Source organism: Limulus polyphemus, unplaced genomic scaffold, assembly GCF_000517525.1.
Source record: "Limulus polyphemus unplaced genomic scaffold, Limulus_polyphemus-2.1.2 Scaffold764, whole genome shotgun sequence".
Taxonomy (NCBI): Eukaryota; Metazoa; Arthropoda; class Merostomata; order Xiphosura; family Limulidae; genus Limulus; species Limulus polyphemus.
Window position 1 is genome coordinate 126,490 of NW_013666374.1, and position 23,893 is coordinate 150,382.

At 34.9% G+C, this 23,893-nt stretch overlaps 1 protein-coding gene across 1 annotated transcript in view; it reads right to left on the reverse strand.

Annotated features, from left to right (window-relative positions):
• Positions 1-23,893, reverse strand: part of LOC106460397 (myosin heavy chain, non-muscle-like) — a 187,260-nt gene that overhangs the window by 95,535 nt on the left and 67,832 nt on the right. Inside the window, exons 3-4 of the mRNA XM_022387112.1 lie at positions 8,395-8,422; positions 7,600-7,705 (exon numbers count right to left, since the gene is read on the reverse strand). Of these exons, the coding sequence (XP_022242820.1) occupies positions 7,600-7,705; positions 8,395-8,422 (134 nt within the window). The remainder of the gene's footprint in view (positions 1-7,599; positions 7,706-8,394; positions 8,423-23,893) is intronic.

Here is a 23,893-nt window from a genome sequence, read left to right on the forward strand (position 1 = left end):
CATACTACTGCAATTTGGGTTTCAGTGTTAGCTATAGTTTTGTTTCATTGAACTATTTTTTAAACCAATGCAATTTTATGCCCCTGAATTTAACAGTGAATTATTATGTGTACTGTTGTACATTATATTTCATACGATGCTTAAAAAGTCTTCATGCATAGTAACTACAGTGCAGGCCTAACACATTCCGATTATAAGGTATTCTTAAAGGAAGACAGTAATTGTTAGCGTAATGTTTCATCAAATTAATTACGTCTAATAAATAATTACTAAATTGCCGTTGTGGCAGTTATGTTTCTCAAGTTTCAGATGAAAATATATCACTATATATATGGTATTTTCAACATGACTTGATATAGTTCAGTGGTAAGTGAATAACTTACTTTTTATATCTTGTGAATTATATTTGAAAACTTCTTACATAAGGGCTGCCGAGAAAAACGGATATATTTAAAACTCAATAACCCTGTTATCTAAGCTGAAACCGAACAGAACTGTCTGGAAGTTTAAAATCGATTATTAAGTAATATAAAACTAAACCATGATATGTTTTACCACTGGAATTTTTTATAACAACAACCAGATCATTGTGTCATAACTCTAAGATGATATCTTAACATCTATTTTCTGAAGGGTGATATAATGTGACAGTTATGGCATGGACGTCCGCAAAGGGATACTTGCTTCCCAGAAAATGAGAAACATATTTCTCTATTTTGTATGTATGTATCTATCTATCTATCTATATATATATATATACAATCTTGATTTAGACTTTGCCCTCCCCCCTCCCTGGAGAAATTTCTGTGGATGCTCATGAGTTATGATATGCTTTGCTTTTTTGAAATTTATGACCGACATTTTATTTTTCAAGGTGGACAGATACTGGAGTAAACGTAAAAAAGTTTTTATATTGCAAGTTTAACTAAGTATTAGACACACGTATAAAACTCAAATATTAGAGGGGAAAGAGCCAAAGGGAAAAAGTGGCTGAAGTAACTTTCAAAACCTTTCTCCAGACTGTTATAAGTATTTGGGCAGGTAATTTTATAATGTAAAACACTTTTTAAATTCAAAAAAATTAAATTATATATATATGCACAAAGACAGCTGGAGTCATCTATAGTACTGTCCTGAGGATGGAATATGGTCTTGATCCATATGGACTTCAGACTTCCACCCCTACTTTGAAAGGTGCTTTTTAACAGTTTATATAAAAATGAAAGAAGCAAAAGAGTATAAAAAAAACAATGAACAGTAGTGATAGCTACATACTCTGCAAAGGACATGTAAGGTTTTAAATAGTGGAATGAAAACCAAATAGCTATTTAAAACCTTACATGTTCTTTTACATATCTTTAAAGTTACTGGTACAAACATGGAATGAAAACCAAATAGCTGTTTGTACCAGTTATTCTAAAGATATGTAAAAGAACATGAACGGTTTTAAATAGTGGAATGGAAAACCAAATACCTGCTTGTTCAATAATTCTAAATAACTGAAAAGGTGATGTTTTAAAATACCATTTTCTCCATGGTAGTAATGTGTTTTTGGTAAACATGATACCCCTCCAAAATGTATACACACCATAGTCATTGTAATTATAATGTTTGTAGATTTGAGGAATTAAGGTTGAAATTTTTCACTGAGACAAGAATCAGGTGATGATGTATTGATAAAACTAGCATCTAAGTTTTTATAAATCATTTTAATTCCACACAAAAGTAAGGTCTGGAACAGCAATATTGTAGTTTTACATTTAAAACAGAGCACTTGTGTGCAGACAAATATGGAATAAGACTAGACACAGAAGTTTTATTGATATTACCTGGAGAAAAACATCAGTTGGTAATCGTGCCCTTGAAAAGTGTTCGTTAAGAGAAGATATGATTAAAAGATTTAGACAGCTTGTCTACGAAACAAATTACCTTAAACCTGAAACTTGCCATATTCAAGAGTTCATCTTACAAGAAAACGGTTAAGGTCTTCTCATTCAAAAGAGTCAAATGGTAATCAGATCTTCTGTAAAAATGTATAGATATACCATGCATTAAAGAAAAAAAAGAAAGACAGTTATTTCAATAAAGGAAATTCTTGACTTATGTGCCATCAAACCATTTAAATAGACTAGCACATATGTGACAGTATTTCCCAATCATTACGTTCTAATTAGTAAATATACAATATGAAATGAATCAATCTATATTGAAATTCTATCAAGGAAATTTATAGATAACTGAGCAGTAAAACCTAGATAATGAAACCAATGGTAAAAACATATGAAAGGGAAGGAGACGGTCCAATTACAGAAGCACGTATAAACGTAAACAAGATAAGTTTAGCATAGCCCAACAACTGTGTGTTTGTCTTGTATCACCTGAATCAGTAAATGACATGAACCTGTGAGTGAAAGCAAAGAATAATATGTAATAATACGTCAACTATATTATTACATTTGCCTTATCCAGTGCAGACGAAGCCTTTTTCTGGCCTAATACATGTACCAGCAGAGATGCCAAGATTCAGGAAAAACTGAACGGGCGATTGTTTTTTTGTTTTTTTTCTATCTTGAAGGAGGTAGAGCATCACGTGCAGGTGGTTAGGGCCAGAACGGGCAAAAGGGTGTGGGAAGAACCTTTCCTCAGGGCAATGTCTTTTCCTGTTATCTGGTGCTTTTAATCTTTCAAGGGTGGAATGGGGAGGTTGCATAGGGCAATTTTTATAGTTCACTTTACATCTTTATACTTAGTGGTTGAAAAAAACTGTAAGTACCTTCGTATTTATGAAACAAGTAAATGTTATTATACTGTTGAAAAATCAAGTTATGAAATAACAAATACAACAATTAATCACTCTATCACCCTCCAGCCAAAAAAGAACACTAAAGTGCTCTCACCATCTCTGTCATAATCAAGAAACATTCTGCCATAAATATGTCTCAAATTATTAATGGAGTTGATCGGAACCAAGAAAGAGGATTCTGTGGATATAAGAAAAAATGCCTGTTTTGGTTCCAGTGTTGAATCGACAGGAGATAAGTCTCACTATGCGTGAGAGCGGGAAGTGAAGATTAAATGCGGGAGGCTGGGTATTTCTGGTACAGTGTTTATACTAAAACCAGCTACCGTTAAGTGTTGACTTGTCGCATAAGCAAGTTTTGTAATAAAATAAACGCATCAAGGGTAATGTGATGGTGTACGTTAATAAAAATTGTCAAAATTAAAACAAGTTGTACAATCACCAAGGATGAAACACCATTAGTCCCACGTTTCCGTCCCGTGACGCAATACAGCAATCGACAAGTGTTTGTGGAGAAGACTAGCGAAGGTTGTTCTTTTATCATTATGATTAACACATATGTGTGATAAAATAAACTAAACTAAATCATATATGTTGCACGTTAGGAAAATAAATACCTACTAAACTTCTGACGTTAGCGATTTATTAATAACACTGATCACATGATTCCTAGGCCTTGTATAGCTGCTTTTGTTTTTCTTTTTTTTTTGCCTGGCATAAAATCGTATAGCAGTTAACTTCATAGGCACTCAGAGTTATCTAGCCTTAGAAGTGAGATGTTCGAGGGGAACGTGAATGTTAAATAGACTCTGTTTGCCGACGTTCGTAGTGAGGCGCGTGGAAATCCACGCAATCCCACGTGACTTCAATGGTTACATAAGTGTACGGGCGGTTACTGTGAAAATCAAAGTGCAATCGCTCTAAACTGATTTATTGCGCATGAATTACTGCAACTGAGGGTGCAAAAACCTGATGAAAACACATTGCTGGTAATGTCGACGAAAAAAAAAGTTGAATAAACGAATAGATTAGTTTTTATTAGGGATTTTCTTGGTAACAGCTGGGATCGGATTAACTTCGAGGATACCAAATTTTGTTGGACCCCTCTATGCATATTGAATTTCTTCCGTTACTGACCCATCATCTTTTCCCCAAATGTACTTTTGACGTGTACATGGCTATTAAATTATTATTTATTAATTTGGAATACGCCTTTATTTACAAGGCGATCTATAGTTTTGTTACGCCTCCAGTCGTTAGTTAATTTTTCCGTAAATTCTTTCCGACTAAACTTTAGCGACACAAGTCCTTTCTTAAATAAAACTAGTTTATTCTTTCCGAAAACAACTTTACGATACACTTAATTTCAACAGTCGCTCTATAACAACACTATAATTCACGTCTCACGTGGCCAACAATATTTTGTCCGCATACATTCAATTACTCATTACACTGTTTTCGTCACGTTGTCAACGTCTTATATATATACAAGACTAACACATATCTAGTAAATGCTAGGGCATTCTTGAAGGAACAGGATATTTATAGAAAACGGGTGGCGTGATACTAGTCACGTGACCTCACTGACGCAACAGTTTCCAAGATTCGAAATGTAATGCCCTACATATATAACAATACAGGAGTTGGTAATGGTTTTCAAACAAGACCGAAAACTCGAGAGCTTTCGAACAGTTCTGAAGAATTTCACATTTTTTGTTGCATAATTCCGTGCACTAAATTTTTCTGAAGAAGAATAGTGAACTATTCGAAAGCGTTCGAGTTTTGGATCTCGTTTGAAAACCATCACAACTTTTGTATGCGATCCTGTGTGCTAATTTCTTAAACAGAATATACAACATTACATACGGTGTAACATACCGTACAACTCCTAACACACTGGGAAAAACGTAATAAAACAATCAACGAAGTGCACATAGAAAGACAAGAATATCTCCAAAAGCTTCAACCAACTTAATAATAGTGGTTGTGGAAGCTGCATTGAAAACATGTACGTTTATATAGGACACTTAAAGTAAAAACACCAGCCAGAGAGAGGCGCTGCGAACGCCCTCTACATGGACAAACTAAAATAGAACTACGCTGATTGAAATACTGTCTACGCTCTTTCCCCACTTTTTTGTATCTGTTCTCTCGCTGCAATTTTGGCTTTGACGGGTCGTTTTTTTATAAGTTCGTCTTTTTTGTTGCATAATTCTTTGGACTAAATAGATTTGTGAGAAATATTTGTACTAAACAAAAACGAAATAGACGACATGATTTCTTATATGCAGACCTATACATTTTGAATATTATATTTATATTAAACAAAAAATACTAATAGTGTAGCGTTAATAAATAGGAAACAGTTCCTCAAATGCAGTTGTTATTAATATTTTAAATAGGGATTCCCCTTGACTGCAATGTTACGTTTTGTAAGGAAGTCGCTGCTTTTAATAAAAGAATCTGGTAAAACTACAATGTTCTATCCAGATTCTTAATGTTAAACGATATTTTGTTATATTAGATAATAAAACATAGCTCATATAGTTTTTGCGGGGACCTCCCTAAATCTGGGGCCTCAGGCTGAAGTCTCTAAAGCTACTGCCATGGTAACAGCAACCGAGAAGAGTCTCCTCGTTGAATAACTTCAATAATCTTGGATAAAATACACGTTTGTTTGTCTCTCCGTGTGCAAAAATGTGCTCTTTCTAAACAGCCCCCCAGTGGCACAGCGGTATGTCTGCGGACTTACAACGCTAGAATCCGGGTTTCGATACCCGTGATGGGCAGAGCACATATAGCCCATTGTGTAGCTTTGTGCTTAACTACAAAAAACAAACAAACGAACTTTCTTAATGTTAATGTCTAGAAAAATAACAGAAGATTCGGTATTTAAACGCATCACTCATATATATATAGTATTCAAGTTTTAATAATATAAAACCGCATGTATTCACTGGAGGATACCAGTCTTTACTACAAGTTATTCCTGAATTTGTTATAAAATACACGTATTATTTAGTCAAAACTCGGTACTTTTAAATCTAAAATAAAAACAGTTTCATGTTTACATTCTTCATATATTTACATATGTTCTCTACAAAACATCCACTCTTCGTATTTGCAATGAAAGTTCACAAAAAACTGTTACATAAACAACTTTAGACGTTTTTTTTTCTTCCATTTTCTACACTGCAATTCGAAATCAGATTTAAGGTAGTAATGAACAAATTAAGAGAAAAATATGAAAAAAAAATTACATCTGCAGTTAACTTGATTTTACGATAGGTTTTAGGCCTATTGATTTACCAGTTTGCGTGTACAAGTTATATATGTAAAAACGAAATGTGTGTTTGTTTTCACCCTAACTCTTTCGAGACTATTGGGCCAATCTCAACCAAAATTTGTACGTAAACACCATGAACTATGGGGAATGTCCTAAGGGAGTCAAAATTGAAATTAACGCTATTTCTGTTTTGTAAAGCCTGTTGGTTAATTACTCCCAGCCTATTAAGTCAACCTCAAAAAATATCGGCAGGTTCACTCTTTAGACAATGTTGAATGTTCTACAGGGATTCAAGGTCAAATTATGAAAGTTGCTGGATTGTTTCTCAAACAACCATGCTTTTCTCATGGTAAATAAGATGTAGGGTGTTCATGGGTGGGATCGACTCAAAATCTTTATTTGTTGGTAGATGGAAAGCAAATTGCAAGTGTTCTTTATGAAGAAGCTTTGTTATATTTTTAAAATTTTGATATAAAGTTTATGTTCAAATTATTACTTTGAAATATATGATTGGTGTTAACCTTACATTGTTATACTTAAGTTTAAACATTCCCAGTCAGTTGACGGGTATTTCAGCTTGTAACTTATAAAGTTCACAACAAAAACGAACTGACTGAAAGTTTAACACTGATTTTATGTGCATAATAATTAAATATTTTTGCAATGCAACAACTGGTGATGTGCTTCAAGAATGTTTCTGGTACAGGTATTTCTCTTTTAACCCTGCGTTAGTGTTCTGTAAAAAAATGTTCATATTCACTCTTCCGGGGTCTGAGCGGATCCCCATCATAAAAATATTAATTTAAAAATATTTAAATAAAAATAAACTATTATTTTGGAAACAAAAAACCGCTAACACGCTAAATCTTTTGCTTTATTAATCAAGAAACGAACATTTAATATTATAATTTGTTTCTTTTTTACCATCTAAAGTAAGTGTAACAATTTAAAACAAACTAGCCAAATTCTGAAGGTACTGAGAACAATAAACATATACGTGCTTCCATCTCTTGGCGCCGATGTTTACATAATACTTGGGGTCCGTGAAGACCCCGAAAGACTAACGCAGGGTTAATGTTCACAAAGTTTCGTACCAGAATGTCCTTCCTCTTGTGATTTTAAACTTTGATTAACATCTATTGATTATCTACCATTTTTTTGTGTTTAAGTCCCTCCTCATTTTTTGTTTTCGATTTAATCGTACCAAAGCAGTTTGTGTCCTGACCTTAAATACTTATTTCCCTAACAGTTTGATCATTTTTTTCTGGATTTCATCACATTTGCTTGATGATAAACGATTTTCTCACCAATTCATTGAACATAAATTGTAATAATATAGTATAGTTATTTATGTAAAGAAATGCTTGTTATGGACACCCCCCCCCAAAAAAAAAAAAACAAGATGTACCTTAGTTTTAGTAATGAGTTTCTGGTTACTATATACAGCTGGTTTATTTATATGAAATAATAGGTCGCTTGACATGACAGAAATATATCGATATAAATTTATTACCGTATGCAGTGAAGCAGAGGTCGCTCGTGGCTTGGATGATGCTACAGAAGCGAGATACTGTACAACTTTCTTAGTATTCTCTGTCTTTCCTGCGCCAGACTCGCCTCTGTTATCAATAAATAAAATTAAACAAATAATAATAACTCCATAGTACTCATATCACAGAATGTACAACGTAACAATTAATACTAATTAAGACACTTTAATGAGAAAGTAATTATTGGGTAAAAATAATGTTTAAATTTTTTCTAAATGTTAATAAGTAAAAACTAATATCAATAAAGGTTATAATTATAGTATTTTGGCAATTGTGTATAAAGTTAAAATCATAAATAATATTCAACGTTAAACTGGTACATACTGGCCATAGATAGGCCTAAATAAAATGTTTTTAATTATGTACCAGTTTAAAGTTGAATATTATTTATGATTTTATCAATAAAGGTGTTCCAGGGCGTTGAAGAAGAACCAACTTTCAATTAAGGAATCCTACCCTTAATTACGTAGTGCTTAACTAATAATAGTTATATAGTGAAAAACACAAAACAAAACAAAAAATGTGAGAAAAGGCCTCAAAGAAAAGAAAAAGTCTAATGTTGTGAGATGAATTTAACATAATTTCTTTTTGTGGCTTCTATGTGTAATCTTATCTCCTACAGACGACCATTTCTTCACTAGTTCCTTTCCCTATAAATACACATTACGAAAACATTTTATAAGTTCTAATGTATCTAACAAGATCACAGGAAGTGGAGAATCTTGATAAGAGTAACAAATGATAAAGAATCAACTCACGTGCATAGGATGGACTGATCTTCTCGATCTGAAAGGAAGTAAAAGTTATTTTCATTAAATGTAAGTGTAAAATATGTTGATCTTAGTGAACACGAGAAAAATGTTCACTATAAAAAAATCAAGATAAAGCATACAAAGCCATTCAAATTTATTAACGCACATAAAGTCTGAAAAATACTAAAATTGAATTCACAGTACCACAAACTCCATGTAGCACTTGCTACCCTGGTGTTTTCATTTTTAATCAAAGCATGTCCTATTTTGAATCAACCTTTTAGTCTTAATATCGTGTATTGATATAACTGTAGTTTTCAGTTCACCTATGAAATCCGTTCAAAATGCCCTAAAAGTGTTTTGGGGTAAGGACGTTCAATGATGCTATAACGTACATTTAATACAACTCCCATCCCAGTAGCGTAAAGAAAATATTTGTTTATTATTAACGCTAAGGTGCACAATGGACAGCTATGCTGTGGCTATTGCAAGGATCGAACATTATGTTATAAGCCCTCAAAGATTCCCACTGAGCCATGAGGGTCAGGGACGTAAAAAACTGGAGATAAAGCTTTCACTTTTTCGACACCTATGGAATTTGAGTGAAGGTAGTGTCCACCACTTTCTCTGAGCAATGATAAATACATCATGCCCATCCAAACGTGCCTTAGTTTGCGCCCTCCACTTACTCAGCGGTAAGCTTTAAGGCTAATAATGCTAAAATTCTGGGATCGTTACCGATGGTAGGCACAACGCAGGTTGCCCACTGTGTAGCTTAAAAACAATCAAACCTTTTCTCGCCTAAAAGTGACTCGAAAACATCGACAACATTTCCTCTAGTGCGTCGCATTCAGTATTCACCCGTCTGTTTACTTACCTGTTAAAGTTACTTGAGAACATCGACAACATTTCTTTATACGACAACATTTCCTCTAGTGCGTCGCATTCAGTATTCACCCGTCTGTTTACTTACCTGTTAAAGTTACTTGAGAACATCGACAACATTTCTTTATACGACAACATTTCCTCTAGTGCGTCGCATTCAGTATTCACCCGTCTGTTTACTTACCTGTTAAAGTTACTTGAGAACATCGACAACATTTCTTTATACGAGAACATTTCCTCTAGTGCGTCGCATTCAGTATTCACCCGTCTGTTTACTTACCTGTCAAAGTTACTTGAGAACATCGACAACATTTCTTTATACGAGAACATTTCCTCTAGTGCGTCGCATTCAGTATTCACCCGTCTGTTTACTTACCTGTTAAAGTTACTTGAGAACATTGTACGAAATCATGAACCACGATAGTGCTTCATAACAGGGATCGCAAGGAATTGCACAAAATCCTAACAGAAAGTGCGGGCAAAAAAGCACCTTAAACAGTAAAGATTCAGTTCGAACAACACTTTAAAATTTTTACTGTTGACTGCTAAGGCTGTACACATATAAAAATGCACAAAAAGCACGCATGTTAGGCTTATAAGGAAAATAAAATCCGCTCAAAACGGCCCGTTTGTAATTCTTGTTATTCTTATTCTCTTGTCAGCTTACAACAAAAACGGCTTGGTATATTGCACCCAAACCTTTTGTAGAATACTAAATAAGGTACTAAGAAGTTCATAGGGGTATTTAAAAGTCGATTTTTATTCTATATTTTACATAAGCTAAAAAAACATAATAATTTAGTGTAAACAATGTTATCATTACCCTTAGAAATGAGCTTTCGTACACATGTCTGGTGTTCCTTTACAAAGCTTAAGTACAGGGTGAAACAGGAATTACCAATCAATAATAAAAGAACATTAGATGACTGTAACATGTAGATAGTTATTGCTTTGTACACTATACAATCGGTGTCTTTAGGGAGCCAACCCCATATTATGTACGAAGTGAAAACCGTATCAGTTAGCTACTAACTATGCTTATTATCATTACAATGTATAAAGTTAGTTACCGTATCAAGTAATCCTTTGGTCATAGTTGAGCATAAAAAACGCCAGAAAACAAGATAAAGAAATAATTGGTTTCATGTTGTTACCTAGAATTACATTTGATTGCGTCAAAATAGGGATTTAGAGTTTGAGTAAGCAATGTCTACAGTATCTCCAGCCTTGTTTCCTTACTTTTTTTACGATCCGTATTTGCGAGTTTTTGAATTCATAATTTCTTATTTATGTTGTAATATCTAGACACTCACTGGAAATGTCATTTTTATTATCCAAAATAAAATGCACGAGCATATAGCTAGACAATTCAGAAATATAAAAATAATGGCATATCATTATTCGTAATTTCGTTTTCCAAGAAATATAATATGACAACGCATTATTGAATAAAATATAGCAGAAACTTTATATCATTAATGTTCCAAAATCAACGTTTATTTTATTCTTATTTATTAAGAAACTTGGTGTAACAAAACCACTTGAATTATTACATAATGCAGTTAGCCTGAAGCATTTCTTAATATTTACGTTATCATAAATATGTACAATAGGATTTTTACATCGATAGTGGAAAGTATAGGGCCAGCCCATAAGCGTTTTAATAAGTGGTCCAATTGTCCTGAAATCCTCTTTCTTTCACGAGTTAGTGTACTACTTGCAAATAGTTTCAGCCTTACATTTACAGCTGCAATTTGGTGGTTTTTATTCCTCCGTGGAAAATATCACAGCCAACCCCTCAACACAGTAATACAGCAATACCGTTAGTTGTGTTTAAATTACACTAATTTGTGCGCTATCTCAATATACAAGAAGTATGTGTTTTCTTATAGCAAAGCCACATCGGGCTATCTGCTGTGTCCACCGAGGGGAATCGAACCCCTGATTTTAGCCTTGTAAATCAGAATATTTACCGCTGTCCCACCTGGGGACCAGTATAGAGGAAACATGTGTTTTCTTATAGCAAAGCCACATCGGGCTGTCTGCTGTGTCCACCGAGGGGAATCGACCCCCTGATTTTAGCCTTGTAAATCCGAATATTTACCACTGTCCCACCGGGGGACCAATATAGAAGATGCCCAGCTGAGTAAGTATTGGAATCTCATTCTCTTTAGGCAGAAGCAAGTTTATCCTTGAACTTGGCAGTTTGAAGCCTTACTCAAAACATCATAAAGGAAGCATTGTAACGGAAATTGTGCATAAAAACATGAGGAATGAGAAATATAACATCACTTGTTTGTTGTATATATCAAGTTAAAATTTTTAAACTTGTACACTTCATGATGAACGTTTTTTTTTCTAATTAGCAGCCAACGCATTTGGTGATTTAGTAATTTTGTAACTGTTTCTATTGTTGGGCGGATTATTTTGGAATATTCTGTAAACAAAAGACTGCAAAGTCCAGTCCATTTAATCATAATGAAAGCGTTTTATTTCTTGAAATTCAGGTTCTACTAAGTTAGCTTTACTGATGTTCACTTATAAGCCTAAATTCACAGTAGACGCTAACACAACAATTTCTCTTACTAATTTTCTCGTACGTACGTACTTCTCGTATCTTTAGTACTTCGTTTAAACGCAAACTCAATATCCACAAAACTAAACTATGACACTCAATAACTAATCATCATATACGCGTCTCGCACATCTTAAATCGTTTCCTAAACTCTGAAGATGGATCTAATCATCATATCATGTCTATCACACTTCGTCAAAACTCCTGGCTAAATAGCATTAAAAATCTATTTTAAAAACGTATCTTTCAGCAGTACTCGAACTTTGATGTTTTTATTTTGGTCAGAATAATCTCAAAGATAACTTTAACACAGGGGTAAACGTTATGATCCACTACAAAACAAAATTTGAAAGACTGACTCATTGGCAGATTTTTAGCAGGAAATGTACGAAATTCTCTGGATTTCTACATCACTTATAACTTATAAATAGTAAAAGGAAAGTCCAGGAGTCATTAGTATCTTATGCCATGCTTCAGAAGACGATAAAAGGATACACTAGCTTAAGTGCAAAGATCTAAACTACAACATGTGTGATTTAAAGGAACTTGGTCATAAACTTACAATTTTCGCACAAACTAGATTTCTGCTTCTTCTAAGTTGAAAATTCACGTACAACCTTGCAATTCTGGCACCGCGTGCTTACCTTTTTCCAAAACAAAAGCACTCATAGGGCAAAATAAGATATTTAGGAGGAGGGCACTTTTGCCACTTGTGCAAAGCTTTAAAATGCCCGGATTTTGGCGTATGAATATAACAAAAAGTCTTTATTTGGTTATTCACTGTTCTGTATCATAGCACTATAAATTGTTAAATCAATGCTGTGTCGATTCGGTATCACGACATATTGAAACATATTAGTCCTAAGTTAAGGATCTTACATTGAGCTTAAGTAGACGAAATCCTAAGTTTGCCTATTTCACCGTTTTGATGTTTATATAAAGATATTCTTACATTACGTATTTCACATCTTTTCTTTTCTTTTTTTATGCATGTAATATAATCTTCCAAGCTCCTGAACATTTGTTTGTTTCAGAGAAATCCCACATTGGCTATCCGCTGTGTCCACCGCGGGAAATCAAACCCCGGATTATAGCGTGAACATACATATAAACTTACCAGGGGGACCTCAACATTTGAATTTTCGAGTTTTCTGATATGTTTAATTGGATTAAGTTAGTAATACAGATTTAAATAATCTCAATTTCTTGTTCAGTTTCTAATACGATTTTTTTATCATTATTCTTCAGCTTACTTTCAGCTTATATATTTCAACAGTACATCTGCACATAGTTACAACAGTTCTACATGAAAAACATTACTACGAATTTAATTAATGATAAACTTATATCAATATACGTTTTCACCCTCCGAGTTTATTTAGACATTCAAATACATTTTCGTTTCTTCAATGACTTAAAAAAGTTACCGCGTCCCATTGGCACAGCTGTATGTCTGCGGACTTACAACGCTAGAAACCGGGTTTCGATACCCGTGGTGGGCAAAGCACAGATAGCCCATTGTATAGCTTTACACTTAACTTTAAGCAACAACAACAACAGAAAGGTTACCCTGAATCAACTTTAAGCACGTGTGCACTAAGACTGTTTAGGATTATTAAGTACTCAATCATTATGTGCAACCGTTTATCTTTTTTTTAAGTTAAAATACCTAGATTTTGAAATATAAAGGAAACCATACACAACAGACAAAAAAAGTGCAACATAAACTAACCAGCTCAATACAAGGTAAGTAAAATCTTTCTAACATATTTGAAATGTACATTAACGATAACAAAATACGCTTAAAATTGCAAAAATTAAAGTATTTTGTATTACAATGTTCATTGCACATAGTAAAATAATGATTACACTTTATTAATGAACACACTGATTTATTGATTACTCGTGTATATTCCACAGATAATAAAAATGGGCAAAAATTTAAAAATTAGTTTCACACGTACCTGCTTATACAGACTAAAACGTTTTTTGAGGCTCCATACAATGAAGCATCTTAAAAGATATTTAAAACAATAATCAAATAATAACAGAAATGACGAATTTCTCGAATGTAGAGAAAAATCAGAATGTGAGATTGTGAAAAATCTAATAATTATAATACAAAACTCAAATGTCCCTCTTTCGGGGCACAACTGTACTGAAATATACATGGCATACTGAAAGCGTTTAGCAGAGCACACATACGAATTAATTTTCTGACAGATTCTGCGTTACCTTTCCTGTGTCCCTAGTCCTCCAATCGTGCCCGTTCCCAGGTTTAGTTTTCCAGCCAAATCCTATACAGAAATATGTCTATCAATCCACAAAACACCAGACCTAGAGCATGAGGGTTTCTGTTTGCCATATCTGGCATGAAAATAATATTTCTTTCACCAGAGGGCTGTTTTTAATTTGTTTGCTTGTTGTTAAGCGTAAAGCTACACAATGGACTATGTATCTTGAGCCCACCACAGTGATCGAACCTCGAATTTTAACATAATAAGCTCTCAAGCTTAATATTGAGCCATCCAAGGCCATTGTTCTTAATTAACTTGAAACAGTGACATGAGCAATGCAGGTTAGATTAGACATGATTCAGACATACAGCCATAATGTACTTATACATGTTTATTTGTTTGTTTGAAAGTTCGCGCAAAGCTACACAAGGGCTATCTGTGCTAGCCGTCCCTAATTTAGCAGTGTAAGACTAGAGGAAAGGCAGCTAGTCATCACCACCCACCGTCAACTCTTGGGCTACTCTTTTACCAACGAATAGTGGGATTGACCGTCACGTTATAACGCCCCCACGGCTGAAAGGGCGAGCATGTTTGGTTTGCGAGTCGAGCGCCCTAACCACCTGGCCATGCCGGGCCATATATATATTTATTGATGCAAATACATATCCATTATATCCTCCATAAACAATCAATATACTGGAGAATATAGATTAAGTAACACCTCACAACACCCCTCCACCCATTCACTCACCTGCCCCCCTCAAGAAAAAATAAAAACGTTTGAGTAACGTGAGTACCGGAATTGTTTATTGTTGTTGTTCCATGTCAAATACTACTATTTGTCGTAACCGTGGGAGGGACTTTTGAGTGGGACGATAAGATGCATGGGCGGTCAGAGATAAGAATTTTTCTTTACCCTGATATGGCCCGGCATGGCCAGGTGGTTAGGGCACTCGACTCACAATCTGAAGGTCGCGGGTTCGAATCGTAGTCCCACCAAACATGCTCGCCCTTTCAGACGTGGGGACGTTATAATGTGACGGTCAATCCCACTATTCGTTGTTAAAAGAGTAGCTCAAGAGTTGGCGGTGGGTGGTGATGACTAGCTGCCTTCCCTCTAGTCTTACACTGATAAATTAGGGACGGCTAGCGCAGATAGCCTTCGTGTAGCTTTGCGCGAAATTCAAAACAAACAAAGAAACATTACCCTGATATTTCTCAGCCTGAGAGAGAGAGACAACTTACACAGTCGAACAGAAAATCAGAATTCTTATATTAGGTTTTGCTTAATTATACGTCTTCATTACTACTGACATATTGTGTTATTATACAATTTTTTTCGATATAGTCACGAATAGCGAGCGAATATAGTAAAGATGAAAAGCTTCATGTTATTAGACATGAAGTACAAGTATGGTTTCGATCATGGTCTAGCAACATGTGTAAAAATTGGCAGCTCACCATGCACACGATGTCTCTATAAATGTACAAGTATTTTAAAACTAATTAGTAACATTAAAATTCAACAGCCTCAAAATATCATGAATATACTACACGTAAAAGGAAGCTGTTGCAAAAACAGATGATAATTTAATTTCTCACGATATAATCAGTTGACAGAACCTATGTACACATACATCATGACCTCACAGACTAGTCAGTAAATAAGATGACGACTTTAGTCGCAGTTCCCAAATTTAGTCAGGAAAATCAAGGTCTTCCTACTAATGTGTCATGTTTAGGTTGAAAATATTGCAAACTGTGCACCGCATAGGGCGTGTTTTGTTTAGTATCTGATGTATGCCCAAACATAGTGCTCATTTTTGCAAGTTAAGACAACTTCCTGGACATGTCAGAAACTGGCACAGGAAGAAATGGTATCTTTATTATTCCTTTTCAAATTGCAACTCTGATTTTAGTAATTAAATCTAATATTGCAATCATATTACAATCATTCAAAGTTCAATGAAGTTAATATTGCAACCATATTACAATCATACAAAATTCAATGAGGTTAATATTGCAACCATATTACAATCATACAAAATTCAATGAAGTTAATATTGCAACTATATTACAATCATACAAAATTCAATGAGGTTAATATTGCAGTCATATTACAATCCTACAAACTTCAATTAGGTTAATATTGCAATCATATTTGTCATACATATATCAGTGAGGTTAATACTGCAATAATTCAATGTGATACACAAAATTTCAACGAATTATGCACAGAAAGAATACTGAGAGGCCAACTGTGTTGATTTTTTTTTCATCATGTAATAATCACGTGTATTAGATATTTGGCTTTTTAATAATGTCTTGTTTGTTTGTAATTAAGCAGAAAGCTACACAATGGACTATCTGTGCTCTGCCCAACACGGGTATCGAAACACGGATTCTAGCGTTGTAAGTCCGCAGACATGCCGCTGTGCCACTGGGGGGGGGGGCGTTTAATAATGTCAACTAGACTTTTCACGATGATGAAGTACTACAGGTGTATAAACCGGATAATTAATTTTAACGCGTTCGCTGCCGCATACTAAATTAAGTGTAAAAAAAAATCATACATTCAAAAAGGCGCCAAGAAGCAGTCACAGTGCCCCAAAGTCATATGCCATAAGAGAAATTTGGCTTCGAAACATAATTGTCTGTGACCCACCGGTGTGTCACGCGGTCCATAACTAAAAGTCAGGTGTGATCCACCAGTGTGGCACATGGCAGCGAAAGTGTTAAGGAAACAGAAGTTGCACCCAAAAAATGAAGAGTGAGTCTAGTGTGGGGGTATATTACTTTCATTCAAAGGTCACGTAGGCGAATTACACAGCGATTGCTGCCGCCATTTTTGAAAACATTTTCATTTTTTGAAGAATCAAACTTCATTGGCCAGCATGTATATATTATACAGTCCATAAAGGTCAAAGAAGTGAAAGGTGTCATCCGCTTTCAAGAGACTGTCCCTTGCTTATCAAGTAAAAATATGTTGTTGTATAGATTAACGGCTTTATAAGCACAAATTAAGTAACGAAAAACAAACACAAATTTACAAAAAATATAAAGATGATTATCCCGACTAATTTCAGCGTACCACGAACACACACACAGTATACCCTTGAAAATGGCGTACGTGATTCGCTGAAACTAGTCGGGATAATCATCTTTATATTTTTGTAAATTTGTGTTTGTTTTTCGTTAATTAACTTGTGATTATACAGCTGTTAATGTTTACAACACTTTTAGATAGCATAAAGTGCTACTTAACTTGTGCTTATACAGCTGTTAATGTTTACAACACTTTTAGATAGCATAAAAGTGCTACTTAACTTGTGCTTATACAGCTGTTAATGTTTACAACACTTTTAGATAGCATAAAGTTCTATTTAACTTGATTAAAAATCTATTGGTGAAAAAATGTTAAGGATGTATTTTCACAGAAAGTTTTTTTTTTTTTAAACGAAGCTACGCAGTATGCTATCTGCACTCTGTCCACCAAGGAGAATCAAACCCTGGATTTTAGCATCGTAAGTCCGTAAATTTACTGACAATCCCAGCTTTCTGAAAATAAAATCATATAATCGAGTGGAACAGTCTAACGTCCTTTTTACCCACCTGAAAAACATAAATAACACATATAAAAACAAAATTAGATGTACTTCTGCAGGGTCCCCGAAAATGTTCGTTTCAAGAGCAAATAGAACCCAAATTAAGTCACAAGTACTTTTATTTCTTGCTTTTGAAGTTTGTATGTCATGTTGTGTTGTAGCTTACAGAGTGCATAATTCTTCTCGTGATTCATGGCATGCGCACGTTTTACTGACGTCACGACAGTACAAATGTAACGTTAAGCGTCCTTTATGTAACGTCATTTTAGTGTCTACTGACTGACTGATTGATAGACAACACACTACTGTATAGTGATACGAGTGATTATAACAGGTGAGCCCTCCAGGCGGCCAATGGCTCCCTTTCGGAGAAATGAGTAAAACAGACTCATTGCTCTCAAAACAGTTCATTAATCCATTGACTACTGATTTGCCGTATAGAGTGCGATCCGCCTCCTGCAGTTGAGTGCGAGTGTGCTGTATACAGTGTACGGCTCGCAAAAATTCCGCGGACGTTTAAAGCAACCGCAGACAGAGGATTAAAATACACGTTGAATAAGTACCAAAAGACATAGTGCTAACTGAAACTGGCTTAGGGAATCAAGAATCGGGCATGGACTAATGGTTAGCGTGCAGAACTGTGGATTAGAGTATCCATGCCTCCCGGCCTGTTGTCGCAAAAATAATAATAATAATAATGAAAAGTCGTGCTCTACACTCTTGGACTGTGGAAGTGTTATAAGAGTAGTGGTCAAATCCCACTATTCAATTTCGATAGCCCAACATTTAGCGGTAGACGTTATTGACTAGCTGCCTTCTCTTTATTAGCTGAAGATTAGGGATAGCTATCTTAGATAGCCCTTGGGTAGCTTTGTGCGAATATCCGAAACAAATAAACTATGGAATGCAGTGAAGCTTCTTACTATTTATAGGTTTTAGTTTTATGTATAAAGTAGAAACTTAAGATTCTCTAATTATCTAGTTTGCCATCCAAATCCAAAGAGCTTTATTTAATAAAGTGTTATAGTCGAAAGTATGGAATACGACGATTGTTACAAGGTCAGTTGAACTACTGCCGATTAGTATATCAAAATCGTCATCCTAACAGCTCCACCTGAAACCCGTCATTGAAAATACTTGTTCTTTCATCTGCCAGGCGTTATAATGTGACGGTGAATCCCACTGTTCATTGGTAAAGAGTAGCCCAAGAGTTGGGTGTGTGTGTGATATTGACTAGCTGCCTTCCTTCTAGTCTATCACATGAAGTCCCTTGGTGGGATACCAGTAAGGTTACAGACTTACAACGCTAAAATCCGGGGTTCGATTCCATACGGTGGGCACAACAGATAGCCCAATGTGGCTTTGCTCTAAATACAAAACAAACTATCACTTCAAAATTGCCCGGTATGGCCAGGTGGTTAAGGCACTCGACTCGCAATCTGAGGGTCGCGGGTTCGAATCCCCGTCACACCAAACATGCTCGCCCTTTCCGCCGTGGGGGCGTTATAATGTGACGGTCAATCCCACTATTCGTTGGTAAAAGAGTAGCCCAAGAGTTGGCGGTGGGCGGTGATGACTAACTGCCTTCCCTCTAGTCTTACACTGCTAAATTAGGGACGGCTAGCACAGGTAGCCCTCGTGTAGCTTTTCGCGAAATTCAAAACAAACAAACAAACACTTCAAAATTAGAGACAGATATCGTAGATAGTTCTCTTTGCGAGAAGCTCAACTAACAACAAAGTAAATAAGTGAGAGCCTTCGTACATATCAGATACAAAAACAGATGTTGACAGCTCTTAGCAAGTAACTGATAAAAAACAACAACAAAAAAACGTTTTGATAGCAAGTTATTCATGAATACGTGATATAGTTACTGAAAGATTAACTGTCTGGTAATGAGTTATCTGTAGACTGGCTATGTTTATCACCGAATAACCGATAAATTGTGTATAGAATTACAAGTCAATGAACAAATCTGAGATGAACAATGGGCTACTGAAAAACCTTACGTCTAGTAAAAGGAATCCATTGGATAACTAAGTTAATGAACGCGTGATATTCGAGAAAAGCCGCTAAAAATTATGTATGTGTTCTAGTTAGTCTATGGATGTCTGTATGTAACTGTAAATCACTTATCTCATAAAATGTCAAATTTTCACACACATTCATATAGATTGGGTGAAGTTATTATATTTCAGAGTTTGCCTGTTCTATCACTGTCTTTAATCGTTAAAAACTCAGTCTTGCCTATCCACGTTACACAGTACATTGTCTTAACCAAGTTTCCAGCAGATGCCTATCGAGATTAAACACACATACAACTTACATCAATCAAAGTTTAATAAACACTGAACATGAATATGTTTGCTCCAAGACGGCTTGTGTCCTTCACCATCATACATTAAGCAGATGGTCAAGTACTTATCTAAATTTATTTATATGTTAGTTGGCGAACACAGAGCCTATTGTGCAACTTTGCGCTAAAACAACAAACAAAAAACATGTTTATTATATATATATATATATATATCAAGTTGTACACGCGGCTTCAAATTTTTGGCGCTATGGCTGATTCTCTCATGTTGCAAAATTTGAGAGCAACTTGAATTTTAACTTAATACAGATTAAAAATAGTTCGTCAAACTTTTTGGTGTCAAATGATATCGTTTGAAATACTACACTTTGGGATAATACTTAGCAATAGTTTAACTCTGTAATCTGCATAACAGTGGAAGACTATTGTTCCCAATAAATTTGACTCTATTACCACATTTACTTGTTTTTTCAAGTAACTGGAAATATCTTTATTAATTACCAACTGCGATTATATATATATACCGAACTCGAAATTAATTCTATTCGTTTCATTAAATCGGAACTAATGGCCTGTAAGTGTTCATCTTATGATCTATGGAAGTAACAAAACTATAAATAGCGAGAGAATTCATTTTGGCAGGTGTTAATTTGAGTTATTTTAGGGCTATTTGGAAGCTAGGTAATTCCTTGTCAAATTTATGTTTTAGAGAATAGTACAGTGCATTGTGCCATAAGTCAGGTCATCCAAAGGCTTAAGGCTTTAGAAAAATATATAACATGTAGGACAAGCTGACATCCTGGGGCTCCTGTTGCTGCCCTAATTAAACTAATTGTGTTTTCTAGCAACTTGGGGAACATGGCTTGACAACCACTTAGCTAGCCTTTTGACACAAGCCAACAACTTGATGTGCCCAGATGGCATCCCACTTCACTGTTTATTTTAACAAAGAAATGGCAAGTAACTTTGCCGTGCAAGAAACGAAACGCTCTGATTTGTACTCACCAATTTCTAAAAGTGGCGATACATTTCGTATGAATATGTCATCATAAAAATCACGTATAAGCAAAATACAGACATTCTGCACCACATATACAATATACGAGTTTTATTTCCGTTCATTTATATCAGAACATTAATATCCCAAGGACATGAGAAATAACAATTAATTCACAACATACAGTTTGCATGTAGATCTTCAAAGACTTTGATCACTACTATTCAAAGTAGAACACAAAGGTGCCAGTCCAAACCATTGACTATGTATGTACATATTTCCCTTATAGGGATTTTTTAATCATTTATTTTTGTACTTTTAAAACAGACCTTAGAATGAGTCAGATAGCAAAAACCCATCAAAACTCGTAACAAATGTCCATGATATATGACAAGTTTTTTTTACACGCATATAATGTGTCAAAAAACCAGACCGATTTTCAATTCCTGTCTTTCACTAAGTCGTCCTCCCTTCTCTTTATAACCTATCTTTAAAACTTCTTAATAGTTAAATATAAAATGCAAACTCAAGACTGAGGGTTGGGCTACGTCACATGCTTCGCAAAAAAAACTTTGTTGTCCAAATGAAAAAAGTCACCATAACAGGAAAAAGAAAGTTATATCCTGACCGCTACACCAATTGAGTTATGCATGGTTTCGATGATTGTTATTCTATCGAAATTTACAACCTGAACGGTAATTTACGTGCATGTGGGTTAAATGGTCAGATCAAAAACCTTTAGGGTTGAAACACAGCCGTCCCTGATTTTGAACCAATAACCAGTCAGAAACTTTGAGCCAAGTAACAGAATTGTATATCACTTTAAATGTGTGAAAGTTTGGGTCATGCTCAGCGGCATCGCGTCTCGAACCGTGGACCTTCGCTACTTAGCCCGACAAGCTAACCAGTACAGGCCAAGTCATACCCGTTTATGTTCTTGTTATAAAATATTCGTTTGTTTGTTTTTACTTATATGCACTTTTAAAACTGCCAAATTTGTTGAGCGGTGATCTTATTTCAGTGATCGATTTATCACATTTTACTCACTGACAGGAATTCGAGCTCCCAGTTAATTATCCCAGCTTTGTATGTAGGTGACTTCGAAAAATTAGGTCTTACCGTTGAGCCGCTGGGGGGCGCGTCGTATCAGATACAGTATTATAATTAAACGCTTGTTTGTTTATTTTTTGAATTTCGCGCAAAGCTACACGAGGGCTATATGCGCTAGCCGTCCCTAATTTATCAGTGTAAGACTAGAGGGAAGGCAGCTAGTCATCACCACCCACCGCCAACTTTTAGGCTACTCTTTTAACAACGAATAGTGGGATTGACCGTGACATAATAACGCTCCCACAACTGAAAGGGCGAGCATGTCTGGTGTGAGAGGGATTCAATTAAACGCTTCAAGAAATATGTCAAAAAAGAGGTATCGTTAGATACATAACAATTCTATTTTTTCCAGATTATTAGCACTTTTTAAATTACCACACTGTGCCATGCTGCTGATATTAAAGTAAACTCTAAATTATAGAAGTTTAAATCTATCTATCTTATACGTACACTCTTGGAACTCATTTTTTAACTAACACTGAGCATATACTGTTGTTATCAATTAATCCAAATATTTTACAGTTTCAGTTTTAATGAGTATGAAAATTATAAACTTATTTTAAAATAAAGTATTGGTAAACAGCCCACTGTCATACACTAAATGTCATTTTTAATGTCTGATTTTCGTGAAAAGATCTCACTTCAGTTTCCCGCAAACTCTAATGCATATTCACAAAACTATTATTTCTTTAACAAAAACAGACAGGAAAAGTTGATTAACATGGATTTTTCATGTAATTCACCACGAAGTGATCTAGGCCAAAGCCAAATTTTCTGTGTTTATCTATAATAAGTTTAAAATTCACTAACTGTTCCTTTATTTTCAGTCTCATTCTTGCCTCACACCACACAGTCTGCTCAATAAGAACTAAAATAACCACAAGAGAGTTACATTCACGAAATACAGAAGTCAAACTATACCTCAGACAGTGGTTCCTACCAAGTCAATTTCATTGGCGAGTGTTTTCCTCAATTACCTCACCACAAAGTCTTTCTTTCTTCAAATGTTTAATCTTGCCAAATATTGGTTATGGACCAACATTTTTGAAAGACTGTTGTGTATTAATAGCGTATTACTATCCCAACAGGCAGACAATACAGAGTAAGAAGCATACAGTTAAAGAAAGAGAGAAACTGATACAGACTAACAAAGAGATGTAGTATTTAAGAGTAAAAAGATAAGAGTTGAGTAACAAAACACTATACAGTTATTTGACTTGAACCGATAACCACGAGCCTGATACACACACTTATATATTTATATTGTTTACACTAACAATATATATATCGAATAAGACGCTGACAGACAAATTTGTGGAATCCAAAAATTGCCATACTTTTTTACACAAAGATGGATTTGTGTCGCACTTTTTTTTATAGCGAACTCTTCATTGACATATTTTCTGTAACATTATCAACCAAGTTTCTTTACATAACTTCGTTTACAAAACCACTTATTTATACTGAGCTTCATCGGACTTGGATAATTTAGTTATAACACGTGCCGGCTGCAGTTTAACTTAACAAAAAAAAATCACACATTTGACGAGGATATGATCACGATCCACCAGAGATGTGACAAATAATCTGCCTTCAAGTAAGGGTGCCTAAGTCACCTTGACAACAGTAAAAAACAGTTTGGTTGAATACAGTCTCAGATGTACGGTTTGTTTTGTTTTGAATTTCGCGCAAAGTTACACGAGAGCTATCTACGCTAGCCGTCCCTAATTTAGCAGTGTAAGTTTGTTTGTTTGTAATTAAGCACAAAGCTACACGAGGGTT